Source organism: Lepisma saccharinum, chromosome 21, assembly GCF_977018435.1.
Source record: "Lepisma saccharinum chromosome 21, izLepSacc3.1, whole genome shotgun sequence".
NCBI classification, from domain to species: Eukaryota; Metazoa; Arthropoda; class Insecta; order Zygentoma; family Lepismatidae; genus Lepisma; species Lepisma saccharinum.
In genome coordinates this window covers 9699788-9726555 of record NC_139249.1, presented here as the reverse complement: position 1 = coordinate 9726555, position 26768 = coordinate 9699788, and the positions used below count along the sequence as shown (strand labels likewise).

Below are 26768 nucleotides of genomic sequence, written 5' to 3'. Positions count from 1 at the left end.
TATATTTCCTTTAATGTTTATACTGACTTAATTATATTTACACTTATATAAGATTAAATGTACAAATACTAATATGAAACTTTCCTACTGTAAACCATTGTAACACAGTTTACTGATACAATAGTTACTATTATAAAACACAATTTATGTGGCTCTATCTTCTATTTCTCAACAATTTCAGTGATCACCAATTGGAATTCAGTGTAATCCATGGGTGTTCTGGAAAAATTACTTTAATAGTTTACAGGAACCAACCTACAATACATGAATACACTAACAAAGTCACCACATTGCATTTATATATATCAAACATTAATAATATCGCTACTGAATATGATCGGGTTATACTGTCAATGTAAATTAAAGTACCAGGGAATGAACTATGAAAATTCAATAATTACTAAAATATCTTAAAATATCATTTAAAAAATTAAGATCAATGATTTCACTGGAAACACTCAGGATGAGCTGCATAGTAAAGACAATCATTGTAATTTAGGTGACAATTAATTTGATAATAGAAAAACAATAATTTCACAAGGTTCTTATCAGTATATGTAATCCATACACACATAGCAAACAATGAAATCTCCTCACATCTTCCTTGCAATAAGACCAACGTTCTTGTGTCTTTTCTGTTAGATTTCTTGATAGTATAATCCAGAGAATTTGTTCCTAAGTAATAATAGCTTTAGCTCTTAATTATCTCTTGTTCAAAGTTCTCGGAAACCTTGTGTTGTCAAAGTCATCAATAACAAGAAGAAAAAAGTAGTGCCTACATTTTAGCAGTCTACTACATCACAGAACGAAGGATATGTTATTAGTATGGTTTATGGCAACCTCTGTCAATAAACGAAGGCTTGGCATATGCATTCATAGAAATATTATTGAGGCACGTGTTGTTTGACTCAAAATACAAAGTTAAAAATTCTACATCAATTATGTACGTTCAATTTTATCAAGCATAGTCATTCCTAATCCTAGAAACTGTTTTAAAATGTATATTAATTATAAACTACCACTTCTTACATACATGGTGGAATTTTAAAGAGCGATATATATTTACATTTCCCCGATTATTCAAAAGCCCCGCCCACCTTCTCTTTCCCCAACTGGAAACTCTTCCTTGTATCCGAGAACTTACTTAATTTTCGGACCGAAATTCTGGATGTTTCTTTTACGCAAATTTGTGAATTATCTTCGTCAAAGTTTGTTTCTAAGTAAGTTACACTTTATACTCGGGACTGGACCTACAGTTTAAAGTGAGATCCGATCCACTGTGAATGTGCCTTCACTGGGAATCGAACGTTGGATCTCTTGATTATGGGCGAAACTAGACACTGTCGAAGTCGATGTCAGCAGTGATTCAAAGGCAACATATCCCGTTGCAGTAGCGAGAAATCAGGCAAAGCCAGGGCTGGTATGCCAGAGATCCAGGATCGAGTCCTGGTCGAGCCTGCTTGCGTGTTCCGAATCGCAAGGTAAATTAAACTCTACAAGCAGCATCACAAGTAAGTGAAATCATTGTTCTTAACCTATTAAAATAAAGTTTCAACCTGAACCTAACTATTCAATGAAAAACATTAATCTACCTTATAATGACAGCAAAACGAACTGCATAAAATAAATTTACATTCAATTGAGTAGAGGAATATGGTCTCAAATGAAAATGTCTGCACATCCAATACAAAAATTAATGCAAATGTTTACTCTTGTAAATGTTACTTAATTGAATCTGAGTTCATAATTAAAGAACACGTAAACAATCATAGGAACGTGCAATCAAAATCCAAAACACACATGTTTCAAATCCATACAAAATCCAACAATGCATGAACAACAATATCATTTTATTAATACAGTAAAACCTCGTTAATCCGGAATTGGCTTAATCCGGACAGGCAAAAGAAAAGAAAGCAGAATGCAAGGTTTTAAATGTGGCTAGAAGTCAACAAGAGAACTTCCCAAAGAAAAGGCAGTCAACCACTGATGAAATTCTGTTTCCCGCAGACTTTGTACTGTACTGTATAGTGTATTTAGGCCATGCCCTTTAAATACACCATAATAAACGTGTCTTGTTGCTATAAACGGAGTTTTAATGCACTTTCTACTGTTCTTTTAGGTTATTTAAGTTAATCCAGACTTTCGTTAAATCTGTCAACTTATCCCCCCATTAGTCCGAATTAACGAGGTTTTACTGTATATATATTAAAAAGAAATATTTAAAAAGTGGTATTTATCATGCTAAGATCTTATACTAGATGCAATAGACATACTATACACATTGCTCAAGGATAGTGCATCGAATTGCATTAAGCAAACTGTTTCAATAACCAAGTTCCAAGTACACAAAGATAATAACAATACGTTTGAGCGGTGATGTCATGCTTTGAATACGGACCGTGGTGGGTGGGAAGTGGGTCAAAGTGAACTTTTCTTTAACGGCCAACGTGATCTCATGCCTTGAAACCAGACAGAATGTATAGAAAAGCTAAAGGCGGGAATGTGCTCGCAACAACTGTGTTCACAAATGGTGCGATTGTTTACGATCTATTCACAAATAATGCAACGGGATAGGTAAAATAAATAGAGAAAACGATAAAGACAGAGAATAAAGATGGTGACAAAGGCTTGGTGTGCCAGTAATCTGCCGTTTTATCAACTCCTGCAGTAGAAGTGAGCACAGCGTGTTCTTCGCTGCAATCCAATCGATAGAGTAACAAGCGGGTGTAATCATGCCATAAGTTTGGGCACAAATGCCGCAAAGGCAAGCAAAAAAGATAATTTTTGGAATATTTTTACGTATAAATATGAATATTATTTATATACACTGTAAAAACTTTGTATTACCATTCGAATTCGCTTCTAAAGTAACAAAGCACATTTGATTTTGCAGATCTTTATTTACAAAACAATGGTTGTAATCTTTGATTGCTTGACTATTTTTACAGTGTATGTCCGAGTCGGTAGAAATCAATTGTTTTCATGTGCAGTTTACCTACAATGTTTATTTCATAAATATGGCACTTACCCTGACATAAGAATGAAAATGTCCTGCTGTCTAACTGGAAATGGGTATTTCTACTTGCTCTGTAACTAGTTACCAAAATAAATTTGCTAACTAGGCATGTCCTATTTTTGGTACTGACTCCTGGGGGTAGCCAGTAAGAACTAGGCTTTAATCACGTGACAAACATGGCGGAGCGTACTCCGAACAAGTAAGTGCAGTAACTAGAGTTGACGAGCTTTATCTTTGCGGGTGCCTTGGCTACTCCGCGCAGAGTGTGAGAGAGATATGTTTATGTAGTTGCCACCTAATCGCCCTTTGGATGGTCGACAGCAAGGACAGAACGCAAGGATAATGACGCGCAGCCGGTAGCTCCTCCCCCTTGCTACTGCGCAGCCGCGCTTGGGCAGGGTTCACCCGCAAAGATACAGCTCGTCAACTCTAGCAGTGAGTGACGTGTGCTCACGATCTAACCCGGAACCTTCGGTGGCGAGAGTCACTGCCTGGGAATTAGTGTCCCTTTGTGTGCGTCCCTAAATCAATTTTATCTCATCTTTGAGATTTAGCCAAAAGCGGCGGAAAGCAACGAAAACATGAAGAGAAAATGTGATTCAAAATACCAGCAGTTATGTACAAGTACAAGCAAGGCTTTCAATAACACTAAGCATATAATTACAGAAAACTGACTTTCATTAAAATAAATCTGCATGGTTTAAACATGTCCTACTTTGTTACAAAACTGACAATATAAACAATTGACTTCGACCGACTCCAAAGTAAGTTTGAACATTCATAAGGCGTATCTAGATGTTGAAAAAAATACGTGATATCAGAAACAAGGCAATCTGTATTTAATTATATTAATTAAAATCAGTGCTGGCCTCTACCTCGTTTACGTCCGAAACTTCTTGCTGCATGAAAGAAAACACCCAGGTTAGATTCCAACGAAGCTGTAAGCAACAGCTCTAGATCTAAAATAAAATCCTTTACATATAGTTACAACTGACATGTCAACACACACCAACTGGCAGGATATGCTGTTACGAATCCGCCCTCTCCACATTCAAAGTTTGCAACCCCAACGTGACTTTTAGAATAAGGCGCTTTCAAATCCAGTTAAACGATGAAATGTTTGAAGACCTTTTTACATGAATACAAGGTTTCAATTGGGATGAAGTGGTCTACGAAACTTAATGCATAATCAGAGATTTTCACCTTTCGTTAAGTGTATCTAACAACCTTTTCGTTATTCTATAAAAACTTGTATTTTTCTTGACTTAAGGTGAAGAGTAAGTTTCACACCAGCGGTGCATTTATTTCAATATCGTCGGAATGGGGCACAGCTACTAAAAATAAACTCGACCATACACGAGAGTATGAATTTCTCCCCATGTTGCAAGTGGAAGCGATTTTTCAAGCTGATTATTAAGCTGGTCACGATGCTTGAAAAATATGATACGACAAATCAAATCTTCAACATTTCCTCTTTCGATTCATGTGTTTTTCTACGCCGTCGGAAGTTTGATATTCCCCACAGACCTCTCTTTCTTCAGCTCACCACGGGCAAAGACCGGTGGGGGAGGAGAAGTTTAGGGTCCTCGGGTCTGGTTGGACACAAACTGTTCCTCCTGCCCGTAAGTGGAGGCTGTTCTTTAATAATAATATAGACATTTTAGTGGAATATGATTCATGTGTGAATGTCTGCTGTTCACTTCTGTGAATAATGAGATTGATTCAGTGCAATTTTGACACGGGAAAGATTCAGAATAAATCCTTCTCTTGAGTAATGTCCCATCCCTTTCTTCCCCCGAAGACCACATGAAGTCGACGCTGCTCTCCACATTCCCAAATATCCACAACTAGCCTGCAATGCTTAAGAAGAGAACTAATGCTACAACTGCAGTTTTTGTCAGGATAACTACACAATATAATTCCACTTGAAGGATTTAAGAAGTCTTTCGATAACTTGTTCTAACATCGTAATGTTCAATGAGAGAAGCTACATCAGAACCTAGAAACTCACCAAATCACTTTGCAAAATTGGTGATAGTGTGGAATTCAAAGATAAATTGCTAGTTGTACCCAAAACAGTTAATACGCAACATTCCACCAAAAAGTAAGAAAAAGGGGTTATGTTTTGCCACTAGTAACAATATTCTTGACATGTATATTGCACATTGACCTACAAAACCATACATCCTCTCATCGAACTGGTAAGGTGACAAAACAGTGATAAAAGATTAATTTCGACAAACAGCAACAACATATTACTCATTTCTCTAAAATGGAATCGCCCCAACATTATTACATTTCAAAAACTGAAATTTCAAAACTCGGTCAAAAAAACACTAAAAGAAACTCCATAGCGCGACAGTCCTGAAAGGGAACAAGGCCTGACAGAGCTGCTCTTTTCATTGGGTGACGCGCGTTGAGTCCCATCGCCGCTGTTTTCTGGCTTTCGAGGCTGGAGCCCGCTACTTCTTCTTTTCAAGTAGCTCCCCAATTATCCTCAAGAAACTGGGTCAACGCCGAAATTTTGGGGCCTCGATCCCGGGACCGTTTGCATCAAGGGCGAGAGCGTTAACCAATCCGCTACTAAGGGGCCCTCAGTAGTCAAAACTCGATCTAACAGTGCAACTTTAAAGAAGTATTAAGGCTCAATAATCCAGCTGAAGTAAACGGAACCGAAGGATTTTCGTGAACTCTGTAACAAACGTGAATTTTGGGGCACTTTCACGGAGTTCTTGATTTGGGCGTGGTTTTAATTAGAGAAAAAAGCCAATAAAGGACAGGCAGCTGTGGCGCTCACGGAACGAAGCGCACGACTGTTACTTAATGAAATCTACCATGAAAAAGAGATGTTACCCTTTCTGTGAGATGAATGCAGTATTGTCATAATGTACGACGCTGCTACCGTTTATTGCGAAGCTTAATGGAAGGTTACTCCTGTAACATTATCAAGGATGCTCCACAGTTCTCTGTGTAGACACCGAATTTCATTAATTTATGCAAGCAACGTTTATATCAATACGATATGTCACGATATAGCACCCAGCGTATCCTAACGTTCCAAGTGCAAGTAACGTCGTCATGGGCATCCGGAAGGGGGGTGGGGGGGAGCAAGGGATGGAAAATGAAAGTCAACCAAAAATTATGTATTTCACACATATAATTTCATTTTAGCCACAATAATATGTGTTAATTATTGAATTAACACCATAAATTCAAATTTAAGGAAATGTTTTTTTTAGGGAACTACACTCTTTTCGGGGAAAATGTGACTTGTTTGCTCCCTCCGGAAAAACAATACCTTCCTTGACCCTCCCTGGAAAAAATCCTGCGGACGTCCATCAACGTCGTTGCCTTGTCATCAAGGAGTTCCGGGTTCGATGCAAGTTTTAACGTAAGTCTAGTCCCCGATTAGCCTATCTGTGCATAAAGCGAACCCAAAAACTCAAACTCTCCAAGCAGAAGTTTCCACAACAAGACAGGAAAAATTTTGCATATTTCTTTTGTATATATCTTAATAGTTTTAGATGAGAATGTATCCAAAAACCGTATTACTTGTAGCAAGTAAAGTGTTCGCAAATTTAAACAACAAATTAAAAAAATAACATATGAATACCGATTTCGTGCCTCATTGCCTTCCTCACATATGCTTGGTTTGATTTTGACCTCCGTGGCGGAATGGTTAACACAGCTTGCTACGACACCAAGAGTCCCGGGTTCCAACCCCGGTCTGGGCATGGGCATTTTTTTTTGTGAGTGTCCCTTCATTAATTTCATCACATTACCACTCATCTTCATCGTCGCGATTAACCCAAAGTGGCAGAAAAGCGACGCTAAATAATACAAATCATATTTTGATTTACGTAGTTTATTTGCAGTCTCATTTTTGCCACTTTTGGCTAATCGCGACGATGAAGATAAGTGGGACACTCTCAAAGAACACCCGTGCCCAGGATCTGTTGCGTAGTAACGCGCTGTGATAACCACTACGTCACGGAAGGTCGGCTAAAAACAATGTCAAGGCCACTCCCCCATTCGAATCCGAGTAGGCTTAAGACAACGATATATTTCCCAGGATCATGCGATGCTCACGACGTAAACCTAGTTTCACACCTTCGTGAGTTTCGCGGATTAACGAAATTAACTTTTGAGCCACTTAAATAAGTTTACCCACTTCAACACAAGACAACGTTTGGATGGAGCAGTTGGTGCGAACTTTCTTAACCACTTAAAACTCGTGAGAGATTTGGAGGACGCTCAATGCCTTACATGTCTTGCGGACGCTTTAAGGTCCTTGGGACATACGCAGCGCGTTATCGGGTTCGAATCCAGGGTTTGGGCATAAGTGTTCTTTATAAGTATTCCTTCATCAATTTCATCCTCATCGTCGCGATTAGCCAACAGTGGGAGAAAAACAAATTACACACAATGAAGGAACTGAAAAACAGCAAAAGCTTTGACATTTCGCTTAACAAGAACGTGTATATTATATAGAAGGGGTCCTTCAGTAATATTTTCCGGGAGGGCCCAAAATTTGTAGATCCCGCAATAAGCATTACTGTTACTTTGTCATACAATTAGGAGTAAGAACACATTCAACTGTTCACAAAAGTATCACACGCAAGGGGGCCCACGGGATTTTTCTCAAGGGGGGCAGTCACAGAAACTTTTATTATCATTATTGCTATTATTGTTATTATTATTACATTACTACTACTAATGCTTTTTAAAATTACATACATTTGCAATTTTCATATTCTGTATATCTATATAAAATTTGCATAACTGTATACATAGCATTAATTCATGTAGGACACAAGCTGTTAGAAAATCAGTGTAAAATAGACCGTAAGCTTAAATGTAACACTACTTCAAATAATAATAATAATAGTTGCTGAAAGTCACAGAAAACAATACTTTTTGCTAATTTCACCATTCGAATTACAATAACTCTCTCCAGAAATCTCAGGAGGGCAAGTGCACCCCTGCGGGCGCCCATGATCACACGTGTCTTCTGTAGGGAACATGCTCCCAGTGTAACTTCTTCACACAAACAAGTTTAAAAGAACACAACATCCTTCAGTTCTGAATTTATTGAGCAGCGCAGAGTAACGAATTGTTGTTACGGTTGTTGTATTTATATTATTGCACGTCGCAGTTCTGCCATTTTTGGCTAATCGCGACGTGAGGATGAGTGATTAGATGAAGAGACACAGAGAACACCCATGCACAGGCCGGGATTCGAACCCGGCGGCGAGTCTGGACTTGCTGTTACCCTCTAACAACACAATGCAGGCACAATTTTGTTTCGAAAATTAAATCCGAGACGACACACATTCCCAGCAATCATCCTTCAATCTCAAGCACTACGGAACAGGGCATCCCAGCTAAAGAATATTTTACCATGCATAATACCGGCCAATTAACAAGTACAATTCGACCTGTTCATGTTCCAACTGGAGTGCTGGCCACGATAATGCAATTAAACGTTCAAGGTCGAAAGCATATCGCTCCGTCCGACAACTAGGACGCAAATTTGCCGGCAACGCTGCGCCATGCGCCAGTATCGACTTCCGACCACAGGACACGATACACGGGGGGCTCCAAGGTGAAAGAGGAAAATGCACTGCGGGGCGACAGCGCAGAAGGAACTGCCCTAGACCAGGATTTCTCGTAGTCATGCAATCCGCACTTGCCATATTTTACGCTCAAGGAATTAATAACAGAAAAGACACATTGCAAGGATGCATGCTACGGCGTTCGGGGAAAAGGTGCATAAGTCACAAACTGCGATCTTCTGTCGCCTTCATTTAAGTCGGTTTTTAAAGCTCCAGGAATTTTAAATAAATTCCAATCCGGTCCAGGAGAGAAAATCAGAAAGCGTAAATGGGTTCTGGACCGGAAAGAACCTCTTTATTTTATCTGTAATGTATTTCAATTCGGTCCAGGAACCTGTTTCTCCGAATAAATTTAAATACGGTCCAGCAACCTTTTTTCAATGAAACCAGACGCAACTTGTACCGAATTTAAATTGTGCGAGAAAAAAATGTTCCGGTACATTTAACAGTCGCTCCCTCCAGTCCAATGGTGTTGCGATGATGCTGCACGCTCTCCATCGGCAAATAATGGTCTTTGTTTAAATTACGTTGGTTAGTTTCCAGTGCGACTTAGGTAATTGTCGGTACGGAACTGTACGGCTGGTGGAAAGCAGATGAATGGCTTGTAGCTGCGGAAGGGCCTACCAGCCATGTGCAAATTAGCTACATTAACGGATGCTTTTGCAAAACGTTGCGTCGTTTCCATTTTCGCTACTCCTGTAAGTGTTTCCGGCACAATACCACGTGTCATCTTTCACCTCGAGACCAATTCGAAAGACAACACATTAAATGTAGTTCTCTCTTTTTTAATTGAAAACAAATTCTCAGATTTGTTCAAGTTATATCGTGTGAAGAACACTATCTAAACATGTATTGTTTTGACATTATATTCTAAACAAAGCAGTACATAAAAATCGTGTTAAAAATAGTTAACATATACTATTCGTTTACAAGTAAAAATATTACTTTTTTGAAATAATCTCAATTCACAACAGCGCCAAAATTCAATGAAACGTAAACAAAATTAATTATGATGGATATGATTAAAAACTGACACTTTGATGGGTATAATAATAGTTTCATATTGAATACATCCAGTTTTGTAATTAAATGCAATGAACGTCGCACCAGTGGTGCATCAGAAATGAAAAGAAACACTACTTCAGAAACTTTGATTAGTCTCCCATTTGGTTTTAACTTTCAACACGGTCTGCTTATTTATTACTCTTGGGTAATAAAACGAATTATATAAATTGTTTAATTGTAACAGTGTTTATAGTGTATATAGGACACCTCTACTTCTGAATAAGAAACAAAAATCTGATCTTTTCAGATCTCTAAATATTTTGGTTATACGGTCGGCTAAAGAAATGCAGATGATTGATTTGTTCTTGATTTGTTATATTTTACTTCGCTTTTCTGCCACTTTTGGCTAATCGCGAAGATGAGGATGAATGGCGACATTCATGAAGGGGCACACACAAAGAACAACCATGTCCAGACCGAGATTCGAACTCGCGTTGTAGCGTACTGTGCTAACCACTCCGCCATGCATGAAATCCATTTCTAATTATCCTACAAACATCGACCACGAAGTTTGCTACTTTAGAGAACAAATTTCGAACACTTACTTCCTTCACATTGGGGAGAAACCTCAGTCTCTTTTTAGTTTAGTTAACCATGAAATATGCTTTAGGCGCGTGTTTATAAATCCCAATTCAATTGTTGCACCCACGTCTTCAATCGAGTAAATGCGGTGTTGCTGTCTTGTTGCGTACCCCTCTCTCGGAAGACATCCCGCATAACATCTCCATAAGATATACAAAGTGGACGGACGTGCCCGGAATATTGAATTGCGGCTGATCGCTTCGGAAGAGCTGAAACAGGCAAACAGCGGATTAAAGTGGATGCGTGCAGGGACCTGTTGTGCGTCTTCTTTTGTTCGCTGGATGTAAGATTCCTTGTGTGCATTAGAATGTTGCAGAGGTTTATTCAGCATGTAAACCGCCGCATTCTCTTCCTTAACTTTTCTGCAAGAATGAGATGGAAGCTAAATTAAACACTACGTTGCACAATTAATTTCGTACAACATTTGCCAATATTTAATCGTAGTTATACTAACTCTATGGATCTTTTCATTCTTCTTGAAACCGAATTCATTACTCGGTAGAGGTGTATGGGGTGACCTTATGGTCCAAGCTCACTTCCCCGGCAGTGTTGCCACAATCTGAGGGCACAATTTCCCTTTCCAAGGGGCAAAATTTCCCTTTTTGGACCATTTTTCCCTTCACCTACACAAATATAATAATAATTATTATTATTAGCAGTGGTAGTAGTAGTAAAATTTCCGTTGGTCCATGATCGTATGAATAAAAAAAGTGTTGCACAAATTTTTCACATACATGTAAGATTCATCGCTCCATTAAATCGTTAATTCTAATCGTTACAATTATCCGAAGATACAGAAAAGGGACGTACAATAAACTTAAGAGAAATATGAAACTGGAATTTGACATAAACTGTAATAATATAGTCAGAAGTCTTAAAATTTACCTGAAATTGTGATATTTTTCACCGAAATTCCCTTTTGCCTAAAACTTCAGTCCGAATTTCCCTGCAAAAGGGAAATTTCCCTTCATGTGGCAACACTGTTACCCGGTACCTGGTTCTTGCAGGCCAACGCCAAGAGGATAAAAATGTTGTAATCTCACGAAAAGGTGCAACAAAGTGTGTTTACTTGATTTGATGTCCTAAAATACATATCTCAAATGATGGGTATGAAAACAACTATATTTTTGGAAAGGTGTTCCACCTTAAAATCCGTTCCCTAATGATGACAAGTGTTTTGAGAAAGGTTTTTTAGCTTTTTGAGAAGACAAGACCTCTTACACTGTTTCTGACGAAGTTCTTAGTTCCTCCTTACATTTTTAATGCGTTGCGTATGTTCTGTGAAGGTTCCTTTTTCCACAACGAGTTTTGTACACCCCTTTTTTATTTTAAGGTTAAAGGGTTTTATATAAGAAGATTTTTCCTCGTATATTTTGAAGGGTGCTAAATGGCCATATGTTTTTCTCCCATTCAAACACACAGCTTTGCTGTGGAATCACAAAAAATATAAGAACCATCGAGTCTACTGTAAAGAAAACAAATTACCGTCACATTAAATGCACACATCACGTGTTCAGAAACAAAAGAGGAAAAGAGGCGGGGGTTAAAAAATCCATATATTCCAAATCGGTGCTGGAGATTTGCCTCAACAGCGGAAAATTGGACTTCAATCCGTAGACTGTTTTGGGATACGCATATAAATCCTTCTGCTTCACTAATTAGCCGGTCTGGCAGCAGGCGTTGCTGTTTTTAGGTCGATAATCAATAACTGGAGTGGATTGCTTCCATGTCAGTATCGAATCTTTGTTCATTAATTACAGCTCCAGAGCGAAGCAGAAATAAAACCGTCCTCATGTTCAATAAAAGCCGTTCAATTTTAAAATTGTCAGCCATATCTTCAACGTTTATGCACGAGCTCAGTGTTTGATTAGTAATGCAAATATTTTGGGATTCTGCTAAGCGTGGATTACTGGAGGCTGTTTCCGAAGAGGCAAGGCGGCTGGAAGGGAAGGTAATATTTGGGGGAATGTAATGGAGGAATTAATTCATCTGACGAGAATGGCTGAAGGTAGATCTCCTGAAAATCCACCCAAATGTCAACCTCCTCCGAAATTTTGAGAAAATCAATTTTCAAGTCAATGCAGTGAAGAACTCGGAAAAAGCCAGAGTGGCCACTCTAGGACCATGATAAAATTCAAGTATAATTCCCAGTTTTCAAAGGCGAACTTTAAAAAAATTCAAGGGTACTAGCAGATGTTTTCTCTATTTGAATCTTACGTATTACCGCCTCTCACCATCCACACACACACAAATACAGGGTGGACACGAATTAAGGGGGCACCTTTTGTCACTGTAACTGTTGTATTAATAGAGCTAGTATTTTTGTTTTTTATCTTTCTTTACACGTATGTATAATCTAACCGACGTAGCAGAAGAAGTGGATGTTGATTAGAATGGCAGCAAGTCGCCTAAGTATTGAGCAGATGCAACCGGAAGTGTTTCAGACCTTAAAAATCTGGTAAGCCACGAACAGATAGAAGGAAAACCAATTACGTCTCCAAGCCTTGCATTGATTTAAATGGAGCTCGAATTGATAATTATGTGGAAAACAGATAAAATTGTCATTGTGATGTCTAAGTTACTATCTCCAGAAAATATAAAGTTGCACGCATAAATCCCGGAATTTAAGGAATTCCCGGTGAGTAGCCACCCTGTGAACGCAAATTCGCCTTAAAATGACCCCCGATTGCCATTTTTGAGAGTGAAACTTTTTTAATATACGAAATATCTCATTGTGTACACCCCCCCTGAAACCTTCCTGCTTTACAATTCCGGTCCATCCATAAAAAAAAATCCTGTGTACGCCAGTGCTTCCATGTGGACCTGGACTGCATTTTGCAGACTATGGAGGCTCTGGCGTCTGCATTCACAGCCAGCATAGTCTTCTGTAGGGTTCGTGTTTCGTGCTGTCATTTTGTATTTGTGATTGTCCTCTCATCTATTTCATCCTATCACTATTCATTCTCACCTTCGCGATTAGCCAAAAGTGACAATAAAGCGAAGTAAAATGAATCAAATCCTGAAACTCCTCACTAACTAAAGTGGACAGTCATTTGTTTTCCACTGTAACCTCGACTTCACTTGTGGCCGAGCGTCCCCGTACTGCCACATTTATAACTTCCCTTCCCTTGCATCGATGCCAATACAACAACGTTAAATATTACGTCTCTTAATTTAGCCGCGTACGGTTTTCCCCCTACGTGGTGATACAAACACTTGGCAATGAATAAAGATGACGATGATGTGTTGAAGAACGCCGCACATTTTGGCAACGCAGGGGCAGGAATACAGGGCAAGCGGCTGATTGCGCTTCCCTCGCTCGGCTGGGGTTGAAAATTCGACGCTACGACGCCAGGAGCCTTTACGAGCGTCCTTTCATCAATTTAATCATATCATCACTCATCCTATCTCCACGATTAGCCAAAAGTGGCATAAAAGCGAAGTAAAATAGACCAAACCAATCGATAAAAACGTAATGTTACAGGCCCGCACCCATGCCTCTTCCTTCGAACCATGAAATATTTAAGCATGAACCTACAAAAAAGCTACGAAAATAACATCGACGATTTTGCAAATTCGTAAAAATTTCAATTTTGTTCTTGCATAAATGAATCTGTTTGTTGTGTAGAAGTCTGTAGTCTGTAATATTGGGTAGTTCTAGTTTTATAATCATTGATGTAAGGCTGCCAGACGTCCGTTAGTCGGGACAGTCCATTACTTTTAATCCCTGTCCCGACTTTTTTCGAACTGCAGTCGTGATGCGAAAAGTCTCTTACTTTTTTAACTCACGTTTAGACATGTTCTTTATTGTAATAATAATAGCTAATACGTAACATGAAATTCATACTTTGGACCATAACTCTTATAGCCGTCCCCCGTAGCGGAGTGGTTAGCACATCGCGCTACAACGCCAGGGGTCCCGGATTCGAATCCTGGCCTTGGCATGGATGTTTGCGAGTGTCATCAATTTCATCATATCAGCACTCATCCCAATCTTCGCAAATTAGCCAAAAGTGGCACAAGAAGCGAAGTAAAATAAACAAATCAACCAATCCTAAATGTTATAAAATATGCGGTGCATAAGACGGTAGATACAAAGAAGATCTATAGTACTTACACGAAAGCTGTGTAAAGTTCGTGAATCTGGGGACATAAACATGGCTCGTTACACGCAAGGAATAAGCAGCAGTTAGAAGATAGTGCACGTGATGAATCCACCGTGTTGCAAGTCCCCTGCGCCTCGTTAACTTGCAGTTGCCTCAGTTTCCAGGGCTCATTGGGGAAATGATTAGGTCGCCAGTTGGTTGCAGTTTGTTTAAAACTGAAGCACCGTAAGATTTATCGGACTTTATAATCTCGCCCTTCACAAAAACTGCTTTACATTGATACTTTCCGGCATTCAAGTACTAGAGCACAATGGCGCGGGAACGTTTTTCATTTGGGGGGAGGGGATAAATGGGTTTCGTAATTTGAATTGCCAATGATAATGGGTTTTGAACAGCTGTTAAGAGCTTCTAAACAAGACCAAGATCGTATTTGTAGGACGCTTCACCAACTTGATAAGATCCATTTTTTCTGTCCTATTTAAATAATCTGAAAATTAAGAATTGTATTAAAAACCTTTCTATCTGCGCTGTATTTAAATTTCATCTTGACCAACTTTTTTATTTATAGAATTTGAAAGAAAGCGGTCGTTTGGAAAACAAAAAAAAAAAAAAAAAGACCGGAACTTTCTTATTCTCACGACGAAAAAAAATCGAAGGCATACCAAAAACAAATGGTTATCATAGCTAAGAGGTTCCCAAACATTTTCGTTTCACGGCGCCCTTTGTGTTTCAAGACCTTGCAACGCTCAGTTAGTGCGGTTAGGTTGCTTGTATTTCAAATTCAGAAAGTACTGAAAGTAGTAAATAAGCACGTATTTGGAACAATCATATCATTGACCAACGAGTAAATGCCATTTCAGTGAAAATATTGGAACATTTCGCGGAGCTTAAAGCACTAACTCGAATTTACATACTTAGGCCTACAGGTTAATATTCTATTTATGTCCAAACTCGGGTAGCCATAATTTATAATCCGATAGTAATTTTAGCGACACATGTGAAATTGAGAAACATTAAATACTTTTTTTCTGCTCTAGTGGCAACAAACATCGGAAGCTACAAAAGCTTGAGTCATGGAGTGGCTGGGTTCCGATTTCTTCTCCCAGCTTTAGTCACACTTTCCTTCGGGTACTTCGAATTCTATTAGACCCTTCTTCCGGTAAAATTGGTGCGGATCTTTCTTTTTATATAAAAAAGGAGGGAGGCGATTCATTTCATCCGTTAGCCGGAGAAGATTAGCTGTAGGGCTTAAAGGAGGGGGGGGGGAGATTAGCACGAACGTCATGCTCAACTGACCGTGTCAACTCTTCCCGCTGCTCGATTTGGGAAACTCGTGCAGTTGCAGCTGCTCTCGTGTAAATTCGAAACTGTCTTCACGGCTGAAAGGAAAATGAGATACGGGTAGATTTCACTCTCTTTGTACTTTTTTCTATCATGCAATCTTTGTTCAGGAGCTTCGGTCAATTTGCACACAAGCCCCACTTTATGCGGCGAGATTTAACTGAACCTGAGAAGACGCAAATTATGTCCAGCATATTGAAATAAGTTTGTTGGGGAAATGACGGTCTAAGCTACAGTTTTAGAGAGATTTCACACCAATGCGACAAGCGACACCAATCGAACCCAGGCTTGCGCGGTCTGTTATGCCGCTACGGTTTGAAATGTTGTTGATTGTCTCGTTTCAAAGCGACATGTCGCTTCCGCGGGATGGTTAACACTAGGGGTTCCGGATTCGAATCCCGACCTGGATATGGATGTTCTTTGTAAGTGTTCCTTCATCAATTTTATCATCATTATTCCTCATCGTGGCGATTATCCAAAAGTACAGAAAAGCGCTGCTAAAGACCAAAAATCAATCAAGTATTACCAAGTTATCCTCTGACGAAATGGCGTATTGATTGGACACGATTTCTGCTAATGTCAATGACAAAAAGTACCATTTCTGCTTAGTCGTATTTTGGTATCTTTGTGAAATACAGTTAAAAAGGGGTGCAAAAAGCCCCTTAAGAATGGTTAAAAGTGCAAAGCTGTGAAGGGGACCTGTACAAGACATACACAGCACATTAAAAAGCTAAAGGACTAAAAATGTCCTTTGATAACAGTGTAAAAGGTTTGTACTTTTCAATGACTGACCCGGACTCACCATAGATAGTACCCCTGTTTTGTATACATCAATTCAGAGTTTGTAAACGATGGACCTGGACTCACCCTAGATACCCCTGCTTTGAATACATCAATTCAGAGTTTGTAAACGATGGACACGGACTCCCCCTAGATACCCCTGATTTGTATACATCAATTCAGAGTTTTGTAAACGATGGACCCGGACTCACCCTAGATATCCCTGCTTTGTATACATCAATTCTGAGTTTGAAAACGATGGACCCGGACTCACCCTAGATATCCCTGCTTTGTATACATCAATTCAGTTTGTAAACGATGGACCCGGACTCCTCCCTAGATACCCCTGCTTTGAATACATCAATTCAGAGTTTGTAAACGATGGAGACGGACTCCACCTAGATACCCCTGTTTTGTATACATCAATTCCGAGTTTGGAAACGATGGATCCGGACTCCCCCTAGATACCCCTGTCTTGTATACATCAATTCGGATTTTGTAAAAAGTTCCTCCGACTGAACTTCCATAAAAGGCATTGCCTCCCTCCCGTATCAGAGGGTGTGCGGGGTGGTTACCACACCGCGCTACATCGTCAGGGGTTCCGCCTTGGGCATGGGTGTTATTTGCGAGTTGTGAATGTCACTTCATCAATTTCATCAAATCATCACTCATTCTCACCGTCGCGATTAACCAAAGTGGAAGAAAAGCGACGCTAAGTAACAAACATCAAATGAAAGCCACCACCCTCACAGCTTACTTTCCAAACACGGACATTTGAAAGTAGCTGTGATTTCCACGAAAGCCACTGCGAATTCCAAGACGGGGAAATTACAATATTTTTCCGATCTCAAGATGAAGCAATGTTAATGATTGAGTCTGTTCAACGAGGCGTTATTTATACACTTCCAACTCCACGTTACGTATTGCCCATGCAGGCGCTAGGGACGTAATTCTCCTCGTGCATGTAAGGTGGTGATTTCGTGGCCTTCCACCTCTTCCTTATCGTCGATCCCATCTCCCTCTCGTGCCAGACGCACTGCTGCAGTGGCGTACCATGTGACGTAGAGCTCCCGCGGCACCAGTTTTGGAATGGGACCGCATCACGCTTTTCATCGTCCGTTCTCATTCCAAGAGGCAGCGCTCAGAAACCAAAAATAATGTGAAGTGAATATACACCACCTTTTACCGTGCACGTGTGCACCTTTACACTTGGGCCTCATTTCGCGTAAGAGCTTGAAGAGGGGGTGGAAAAAGACTTAGTCTTTTGCAACGTGCAGGTATACACCGTGGGGTGCTCGTTGCGGTTGGCTGTATAATCGTTAAAGCCAAACGGTTGAATAATGCAGTGACGTCACGCAGAGATGCCGCAGTGGATTGTGGGTGAGGGGGAGAACGGTACCTACGGAGTGAAATGAAGTGTGATTGTTTTGAAGTTCATTTCGTGCTCATCAGAACGAAGTTAATGTAAGCAATGCGCGCGTGGCTTGCGAGAAATCCTATTGGTATTGCTCGAATGACAGTTGTCATGAGGCTTCCGCGTAGGAATACAGTGCGTGTCATAGAGCCACAGCATTCGCTATATGGAAGTTGTGGGACCTAATATAATGAGCTACATTTAAGACTAATTCATTCATGGGCAAAATAAGAACAGAATTAACACACATGAAAGGAACTATTTCTTCTGAGAAATTCTATTGACTGTTGGAATCTTGCGCGTAGGAATACAGTGCGTGTGAAAAAGCCATAACCATAATACTAAACGCAGCTTCTATACTGAAGTTGTGGGATCACGATCAATATATCAATGGGCAAAATGACACCAGAATTGACACATACGAAAGTTACGCGGGTTTGTTAACACTAACTTCGTTCTTACAATGAACGGAGAATAGAACTGCAATACCTTGACATGGAACTGGAAACTCGGCGCAACTGTTGTTTTCCAGGGCTGGAAGTCGAAAAAGCATTGTGCTTGTTTTATGCTTAGGTAGGATAATGGGGACCTGGAGACCTACAACGACGATTGGGGGTTCGTCGTGCTGACCACATGTTACCCCGTAACTGGTTGGAGGATAGCGCACCTCTGCCGGGCCGTGTGGGAATGAGGTTGGCAGTCTCCTGGTCCTCACGGGCTGTTGCGCCATGGGTTATTATTTATCATAAGATAATGGGGACTTATTGATTTGGCTTATTTTGTTTCGCTTTTCTGCCACTTTTGGCTAATCGCGAAGATGGGGATGAGTGATGAAAAGACACTCACAAAAAAAAATCACTAGAAAAAAACAACCTACCGAGTTCACTGGCTCTTTGAACAGAAGTGTGGCAACGGTGGGGGCTGGTTTAATGACGTGGTTGGTTTTCGCTAACACAGCCCCACGCTAGCCCAGTCTAGTCGCTGCATTTTTTTCTTTGCACACGCGCGTCTAGATGGTTTCACGGTGCAAATTCGTTGATTTGGTGTCAAGTAGTGAATTTGGTGTCTGCACCATGTTCTGGAGCGGTGCAGTGTGTGGTGTATGGTCACGTGGTGCGTGCTAATTAATCAAATGAACGATGAAAAAGATTCTCTCGGGCTATCGACCAGGTGAGTTGTGTAACAGATTCCAAGCTTTCGAGAGCTATCGTCACTCTCATCTTCAGGGTAGAAGGTAGATGAGAGTGACGTCAGCCCTCGAAAGCTTGGAATCTTTTCCACAACTCACCTGGTCGATAGCCGGAGAGAATCTTATCATTTGTCGCCAGGAAAGCTTCCAAGACTTACTTCTAATGAAATGAATGTTTGAAGCAGCACACAGGCATATGTTCAATCTTCTGAACTTGAACACCGCTATCCGTCTACTTGGTTCAACGTCATTTCCTTGCACCAGCCTGATACCTGGATACATCTGCACCACACCTAGACTAGAGTGCGCGTCAAATCTCCTGCATATGGCGGTAGCCAATAGCAGCGCACTGCAGCTGTGCCATGTCGAAATCTCACACGGAAAAGAGACAGCGTGTGGTTGAGCGAAACGTCTTGTCAAGGAGAGCACGGCAACGCCGCACGTCTGTGATCCGCTGGTGCTGTTCAGCCGTTCAAGGCCATATGCAGGAGATTTCATGCGCACTATAGTGTCAAAGAGTGCAGCAAACCAGACAGTGCCTGGCGGGAAGCAGGCACAGTTGAACTGCAATGATACTACTACCTCATTTTGAAAATTGCGGTTAAAACATTTATGTACAGGAGCCAGAACAGCTACCCAAACGTTTACGTCCAGATAACATCTCAAGATGCCAAACCGGCGGAGAAACTCCAAACCTCAATTTTTTTTACGGAGGGGGTGGAGGGGCGGGCAAGTATACCACTATCAAGACAACTTGTCCCTAAAGCCTCACATCACGAGCTCTTAAACAGCTTTGGATAGTTTGTCAATGACGGTGGATTCGAACACACCCCACTAGAAGTTTTCGCACTTAAAAACAATAACGCAACCACCACAAGAGAAAGCTAGTATCCCGTTAAACTGTGAGCTTTTCGACGTGTGTTTTGAATGAAGTTGACAACAATATGTGACTGGAGAATCGTAAGTCATTTCCCGCTGCCACACAGCATACTGTACAACAGTGCAATCAAAGGTGATTCCCTGCCCTTTAGACAAGAGAAAGTTTGTAAAGGCGAACTTTAAAAGCTTTTTCTGGCACCTGACTGACGGTGTGGTTTGCGTATTCGTAGGAAGAGAAGTTTGAATGCTGTTTTCTGATGCGTGGGTTTGACCTTAAAAACATTTGTTGTTTTCCTTGCGGTTTGTCTGGATCAGGATACATTCGAGTATGGAAAGCGCAGCAGGCCCACTATGACATTTCTGTACCTTCCGCAAGTTGCCAAATTCTAACACACGTATGCAGATATCAAATTGTATGCATATTTCCTATGTTAAACTTGCAATTTTTTTGGCAACAGTCTTTAAAAGCTTACTCCCTACTATTTTACACAGGACGGTTGTTTGATTGATCTGGTTCATTTTACTTCGCTTTTCTGCCACATTTGGCTAATAGCGAAGATGAGGATGAGTGATGATTAGGGCTAGTGTTTTTATGACATAAAAATCATCAAAATATGCTCTTATGACCTAAAATTGCACAAAATATGCACTATAATTTGAAAAATATGACCTACTATCAAACATCAATTATATAAATGCTGAGATATTTTCACATTCGTACTATTTTTATTTCACTTTATGGGCTTTGAGTTGCAATCTACAATGAATATTTTCTGTAAATTTTCAAATGAAAATGAAAGATTTTTCTACAGTAAAAAAAAAAAAAAAAAGGAAAAAAAACCTCGGTGTAAACCTGGGAGTAAGAATGAATCCACTTCGAAAATGACTGTATATTTCTTGAAAAAGAGAAAATATGCTGAACATGACCGAAAATCCATCAAAATATGCTATATCACGCAGAAATGGCTAAATATGCCAAAATATGCCCATAAGAAGCACCCAAAATTAATTAGTTTCTTCATAATATGAATTTCTACATATTTAGGGAACACATCACCCTTACCAAAATAAATATGCTAAGCCATGAACCTAGCCGTAGAGATGAAGGAACACTCACAAGGAATAACGATGCCCAGGCTGGGATTCGTACTTACATCTCCACACGTTAGAAAAACTACAACCAACATCTGGCTGAAATTTCGACTTCCACGATTTCAAACAAATGAACAAGGAGTGTAGAAGTCTAGTAAAGAAGACTACGATTTCGCCCCATGGCTCGAACTGCACTAGGTGACGCCACTTCCGACAATACCATCTTGAAGACTGCTTTTTGGATCTTTCGGACAGTCAGAGCTGTGGGATATTTAGATGAGTCGATATTTTTAAAACATTAAAACGTCGGTATCGTGAAGATATTGACCTCGATATATTAATAATATCGGCATTGTCGGTAACGATATTCAAACAATTTCGATATCGCACAGGCCTGCATTTAAAATACTAGGATCACAACAAAATACTGTTCAGGTGTTACGTCAATTCAAGTAATGACGCAATTTCGTAATTTCAAAAATTGGATGTTGACTAACCCGTAGGTTTACGGTTACTAAGCGACTGCTGTTTTGAACGTTGATATGTGGGGGTTACTGATTTAGTGTTATTTTAGCTTGCGTGGAATATTCATTATTTATGTTTCTCTTAGCGGGTGAGGTATATACAGTGCGTCCAGCTGTAATATTTTTTTAAAAAAAGGCATCTGAAAAGTACAGGAAGTTCAGTTTCACACCAGAAGGATACAGAGGCGGGGATTTTGGATTTGGTGAGCGAAGCTTTTGTTTATGGATTAAAGGCTTAAATCTATTTTAAACACGTTAAAAAAATCAAAATGGGCACATCACCTCCTGTAGCCAATGTTTCCTTCCCAGTTTCAAATCTACTTGAAGCTGGGCGAGAATTTCCGATTTTTGTATTAAGAAGGGAAACTTTAATGGGAAAGAAAGATTTTACACATGGAAAATGGAAATTGTGCTCTCATGTTGTAGCAACAGTGCGTAGAATGATTTAGCGATGAGGCTTGTCTAACTCAAGTGGAAGAATCAAAACGAGGTGGGGAAGAGGGCAGGAGATATCTGTGGGTTTCATATCGGTATTTCACTTGAATACCTTCGGTTGTTTGTTTATTGCTCAATTCTTGCGTTTCTGATGGATGTTGCAATTTGTAACAACCCTTTCTAAGCATATCAAAGACGATCTTCACAGAACCTGCTTCCCCGTCCGCGTTCCACTCGCAGCTGTCACCCCTATTTGGGCACTGGACTCGTCCACTTGGCGCATGCGCAGTCGCGTCGATGGTCGACAAAACAAGCACCAGCCTTTACATTTCTGGTTAAAAGGAAAAGTGTGTCCTTGTCAAGTGCTTCACCGTTATGTCTCCCGAGATGGGGACACGTTGTTGAAAAATGCCGCAGACTTATTTCGTACGACTTATCATCGTCCGTGGAAAATTAGGGATTCAATGGTCTACGGCGTGTGGAGCATGTGTATCGGGGTAATCACGCACTGCAACCTCTCCCTCGCTGTGCGTGAAATGTGGTTATTCATTACGCAGCTGAGGGATGGCTGATGGCTTGCGTGTGGCTTTGGCTTTTATCGTTTTGAAGAATGCGTTTCACGTGTCGGCGCTGTTCCGGCTGAGGCTTGTTGCGAGAGGTGGCCATTACATGCTAAGCAACCAAATGCTGTTCTTAAGTCACAATAACCCTCTCCCTTCCATTCATAATTAAGCTTTCTAATGCGAAGTACACTCTCTCGGTCGGCTGTTCTTTTTCGCTGGACCAGGGCATTTTGTGGTCGACTCTAGCTTTCGTTATGTTGTAAAAATGACACAGGGTCCCCCCCAAACCAAAAGTATTAACACGAAGAGTAGCATCGTACAAGAGAGTATGTTGCAAGTGGAAGCAGTTTCAAAGTTTACTTTAAGCTAAATACGATGGTTAAAAGATTTAATGAATATGTATTTCGAGAATCCCATGCATTTCTTACGGAGAAGCAACTTCCAAGTTACTGCTAATCAAATGAAAGTTTCGACTTTCCCCACCACAAACAAAATCTTCAACCTGCCGTCTTTCAGTTCATGCATTTTTCTACGCCATCGGAAGTTTAATATTAGGAAGAGAACAAGTAAAATAATACTCCCACAAGACTAATGTTAAGTTTCTTCCCCTCCAACAACCATCCAGTGCACAGACCTATCCTTCTCTAGTTCACCGCGCGGAAAGGTCGGTGGGGAAGGGGCGGTTTAAGATGCTTCCAGCTGGCTGGACTCTGAAACTGTTCCTCGTGGCCTTAAGTAGTCAGCATTTGCTACCTTTACCTATACGATTCCACGTTTTTAAGGTGAAAATTCCAAAAAAATTAATAACAATTGTTGTAATAAAAATTAAACACTAACAAAACGTTTCGTGTTGCTAAACGAAGATTGCATGCTAATACGGCAGTCTCACACAGCAGGGCAACTTCGAAAGATGAAACCGGCAAGTGCTCATTTTGGAGAACCACTACATCTCCTTGGTTATTTGCACAGCAGCTAGTGAAAAACTCGGTTCACCTTGGTTCCCGATATCGCCTTTTGAATTTTAACGCCTTCGAGGGGAGGGAGGGGTATTTGCGAACGCTGATGCCGTAAATCACAACATATAGTTCGATCTTATATTGGCCCGGAGCGAAGAACCGTGTTGCCTTTGCAATGAGACGCCTTTACTTTGAAATGATAATACGGCAGAAAAACCTCGGCTGAATGGAAGCATAAATATTGATGTCTTCGCTTCTCGGATGCTGCATTTGGTAATAAAGCCATGTCGTCACGTGCTGGAGGATTTTTTCGTTTCAAATAGGGCGGTTGTGGATGCTTCTCACCTTGAATATTGATTTAGGACCTTGTTTTTTTCCGAAAGGGCCAGCCGCGACGCTTGTTTACCGTTGCATAACGGAAGGAACAAGGAACGAAGCGTGAAGAGGACATCTCTGTTGAATGGTTGGATTTTAAGACGGACAGCGAGTCTGACCTTGTGAAATGTCGCTTTTATTTGTTGCCTGCCATGATGGAGGAATACGTTCAGAAAAACAGCCGGCTTGGTGGCCGAGTTGTCTAGATATTTGTAATAGTTTAACATGCTACTTATTGTTAGGACGGCTGCATTCATATAATACCTTAACTATTTGAAGATGAACTCCATGCGGTGGTCTTTCATTCAATTATTAATTTTCACTTGTACGATTTACCATTCAGAACACCAGATTATATAACTTACTGCCAGAAAACAAATAACTCTTGGAATCGATTCGAAAACTTAAACTAACACGCACTTACTGACAAGCGAAACGGACTCGTTACATGGCAGGCCACCGTTTCTCTCGGTAATCGCATGTTTATACGCGGTGGCCGCCGTCATAGTGAGAGCATTCTATTTCTACCACTTAGCAGCGCCACCGTACATTGGGCTGCGTTCAATGCAAACCGCTTTTTAGCATTGACAAGGGCCTAGCAGGGAGGGAAGTGGAAGCAGTGCTTACGTTAGAGTTAACATGGAGATGTACTGGCAGTCCCCGAGGAGGAAGCGGCTTCATATACCAGTTTGCCGCCTCGAAATTATTGCTAATATCTAGACAACTGCGAAAGCAAACCACACGAAGTTTTGCGTGAAAGCTCTACAAGGTATTCTAAGCCGATGTAATTTTTAAGAATTTGGAATATCATAGTGGTTTTTGCAAAGAAGAAATTTCGAGAACGGTTTCGGCCAGAGGTCAAGATACTCGATCTCGTCACCGATGTTTCCGGGTTTGGGTCCAGGCCTTGGCATGTGTGTTGTTTACGAATGTTCATTCAATAATTTAATCTAATACATTACTCATCCTCATCGTCGCGATTGGCCAAAAGTGGCTGAGAAGCTGCGCTCAGCAACAAAAATACAAACTGCTATTATAAAATATTACACATATACTTCACAGATTTAATCACTTTTATTTTCAAATTGAACATTTAATAAACCATAGTTAGCAACAATGAAGATGGTAATCCGAACGCTAAGGGAGCTCTCAGACCAAAGCTGCACGCGTCGCTTGTCGTTTGCATTTCCCTATGGCTGGTTCGTTTCCTCAATACAGTGCATCATGTCGCCTTGGTCTATTGTCGCTTCGGTCTGAAAACTTCCAGCGACATGCTGCAGGTATCGTTTCGACTGGATTGTTTTCTGAATAGCGCGTATCGTGCCAACTCACTGTGGCCCGTGTCGCTTGTCCAACCTTGCTTGTCGCTTCGGCCTGAAAGGTCCCAAGACGTCGGCCAACAAAATTAACTAGTTCAAGAAACACAAGGTAAGAAATATTTCTTCTTCTGGGAAAGACAATGACATTGACGTAGATGTTACATGAGATCGTCCTGCATTTACAAGGTGGAACTCAAACATTCAAAAGTTTAGGATGCACCGTATGAATAAAGCTTAATTTTTTTCTACCTTTACAAATAGATCTGGGTCACACACACATTGCTTGGAGCCAAGCCAGAATCCAAAATTAATTACGGAACCACACACATTACTCCACCACCGTCTATCTCGCTAAGTGTAATTAGGTATCGTTATTGTAATTCAGAGCGCGACAGTTATAAAAGATAATTTAAGTCCTGAATATTAATGGAATTTTTCTAATGTATATTATGTAGTTCGTTACAGTTTGCATGGTCAGCAGTAATAGGTAGCTGCAGGCAAAGAGATAGACGAGAAATACTGATCTATTATGCAACGCATTTTTCGATAGTGGTGTTGCAAAGGGTGGGCCAGTTGGTTTACTTTCACTTTACATGAGATGGAAATTAGTGGCTGGAATTCAATAAGGCTATTTGCAACCTTCAAATTCCCATAAGCGTCTTACAAGACATGGATGAACTTTTAATCTAAGTATCTTAGGTAATGGAAATATGATCTTGAACAATGCTAAGATATAAGGGACATAAAAACTTTTACCATGCCCGTAGTAAAACCAGAGGTTCTTAAAGGGTTCCTCTGAACATGAACGACAAATATCGTGGTTATGGATCCAGTTGCTAGCACATCGTTAGCCTGCCAATTTCAAGGATACAGTGTGTAGGGACAAGCTGAAGCAATAAATATGATATGAGGTACATATTAGGTTGAAAGGGGTGACCCTTTCCAAAGGCAACCAAATGTCAACATCCCTTCCACGTAGTACACCCTGGACTGCATTTTGCAAACTAGCGAGGCTCTGGCCTCTGCACACACAGCCTCCAAGGGGCTCGTGTTGTATCGTCCATATATGTTTGTGATTATCCCTTCACCCATGTCATCACCATACATCCTCATCTTTGCTTTAGCCAAAAGTGGCAGAAAAGCAAAGTAAAATAAATCAAATCAACCAATGTCACAATGACGACCCATTTACCCATTAATAGTCGTTGCTTCCATTCCTCCACTTCACAAACATTTCAATACACATACATCTCTGTAAGTATAGTGGAACCACGAGCAAAACAACCTGCGCAGACCCGCGACTCCTGTCCACCGTACTCCCGCGAGTAGGGGAGGGGGAGAGTGGACCGTGCTTCCTTATGGCCCGAGGTGGAGGGAAGAAGGTGAAGCAAGTCTTTCACACACACTTCAACGAAACATCCTAGTATTTATCTTTATCCAAATCTACTTACAGTTTGTTAAATTCAAAGAAAACTCGGACGTCACTATATATAATTTCAATATATTTTTTTTCA

General features: G+C 40.5%; 1 protein-coding gene across 2 annotated transcripts in view; it reads right to left on the bottom strand.

The window, feature by feature from the left end:
- The window catches only part of orb2 (cytoplasmic polyadenylation element-binding protein orb2), a 376691-nt gene that overhangs the window by 22604 nt on the left and 327319 nt on the right, over nt 1-26768 (bottom strand). Inside the window, exon 4 of one of the 2 annotated variants that reach the window (XM_083142704.1) lies at nt 3895-3918. The exons of the other annotated variant lie outside the window; for it this stretch is intronic. Within the exon in view, the coding sequence (XP_082998830.1) occupies nt 3895-3918 (24 nt within the window). The remainder of the gene's footprint in view (nt 1-3894; nt 3919-26768) is intronic. 2 annotated transcript variants of the gene reach the window in all.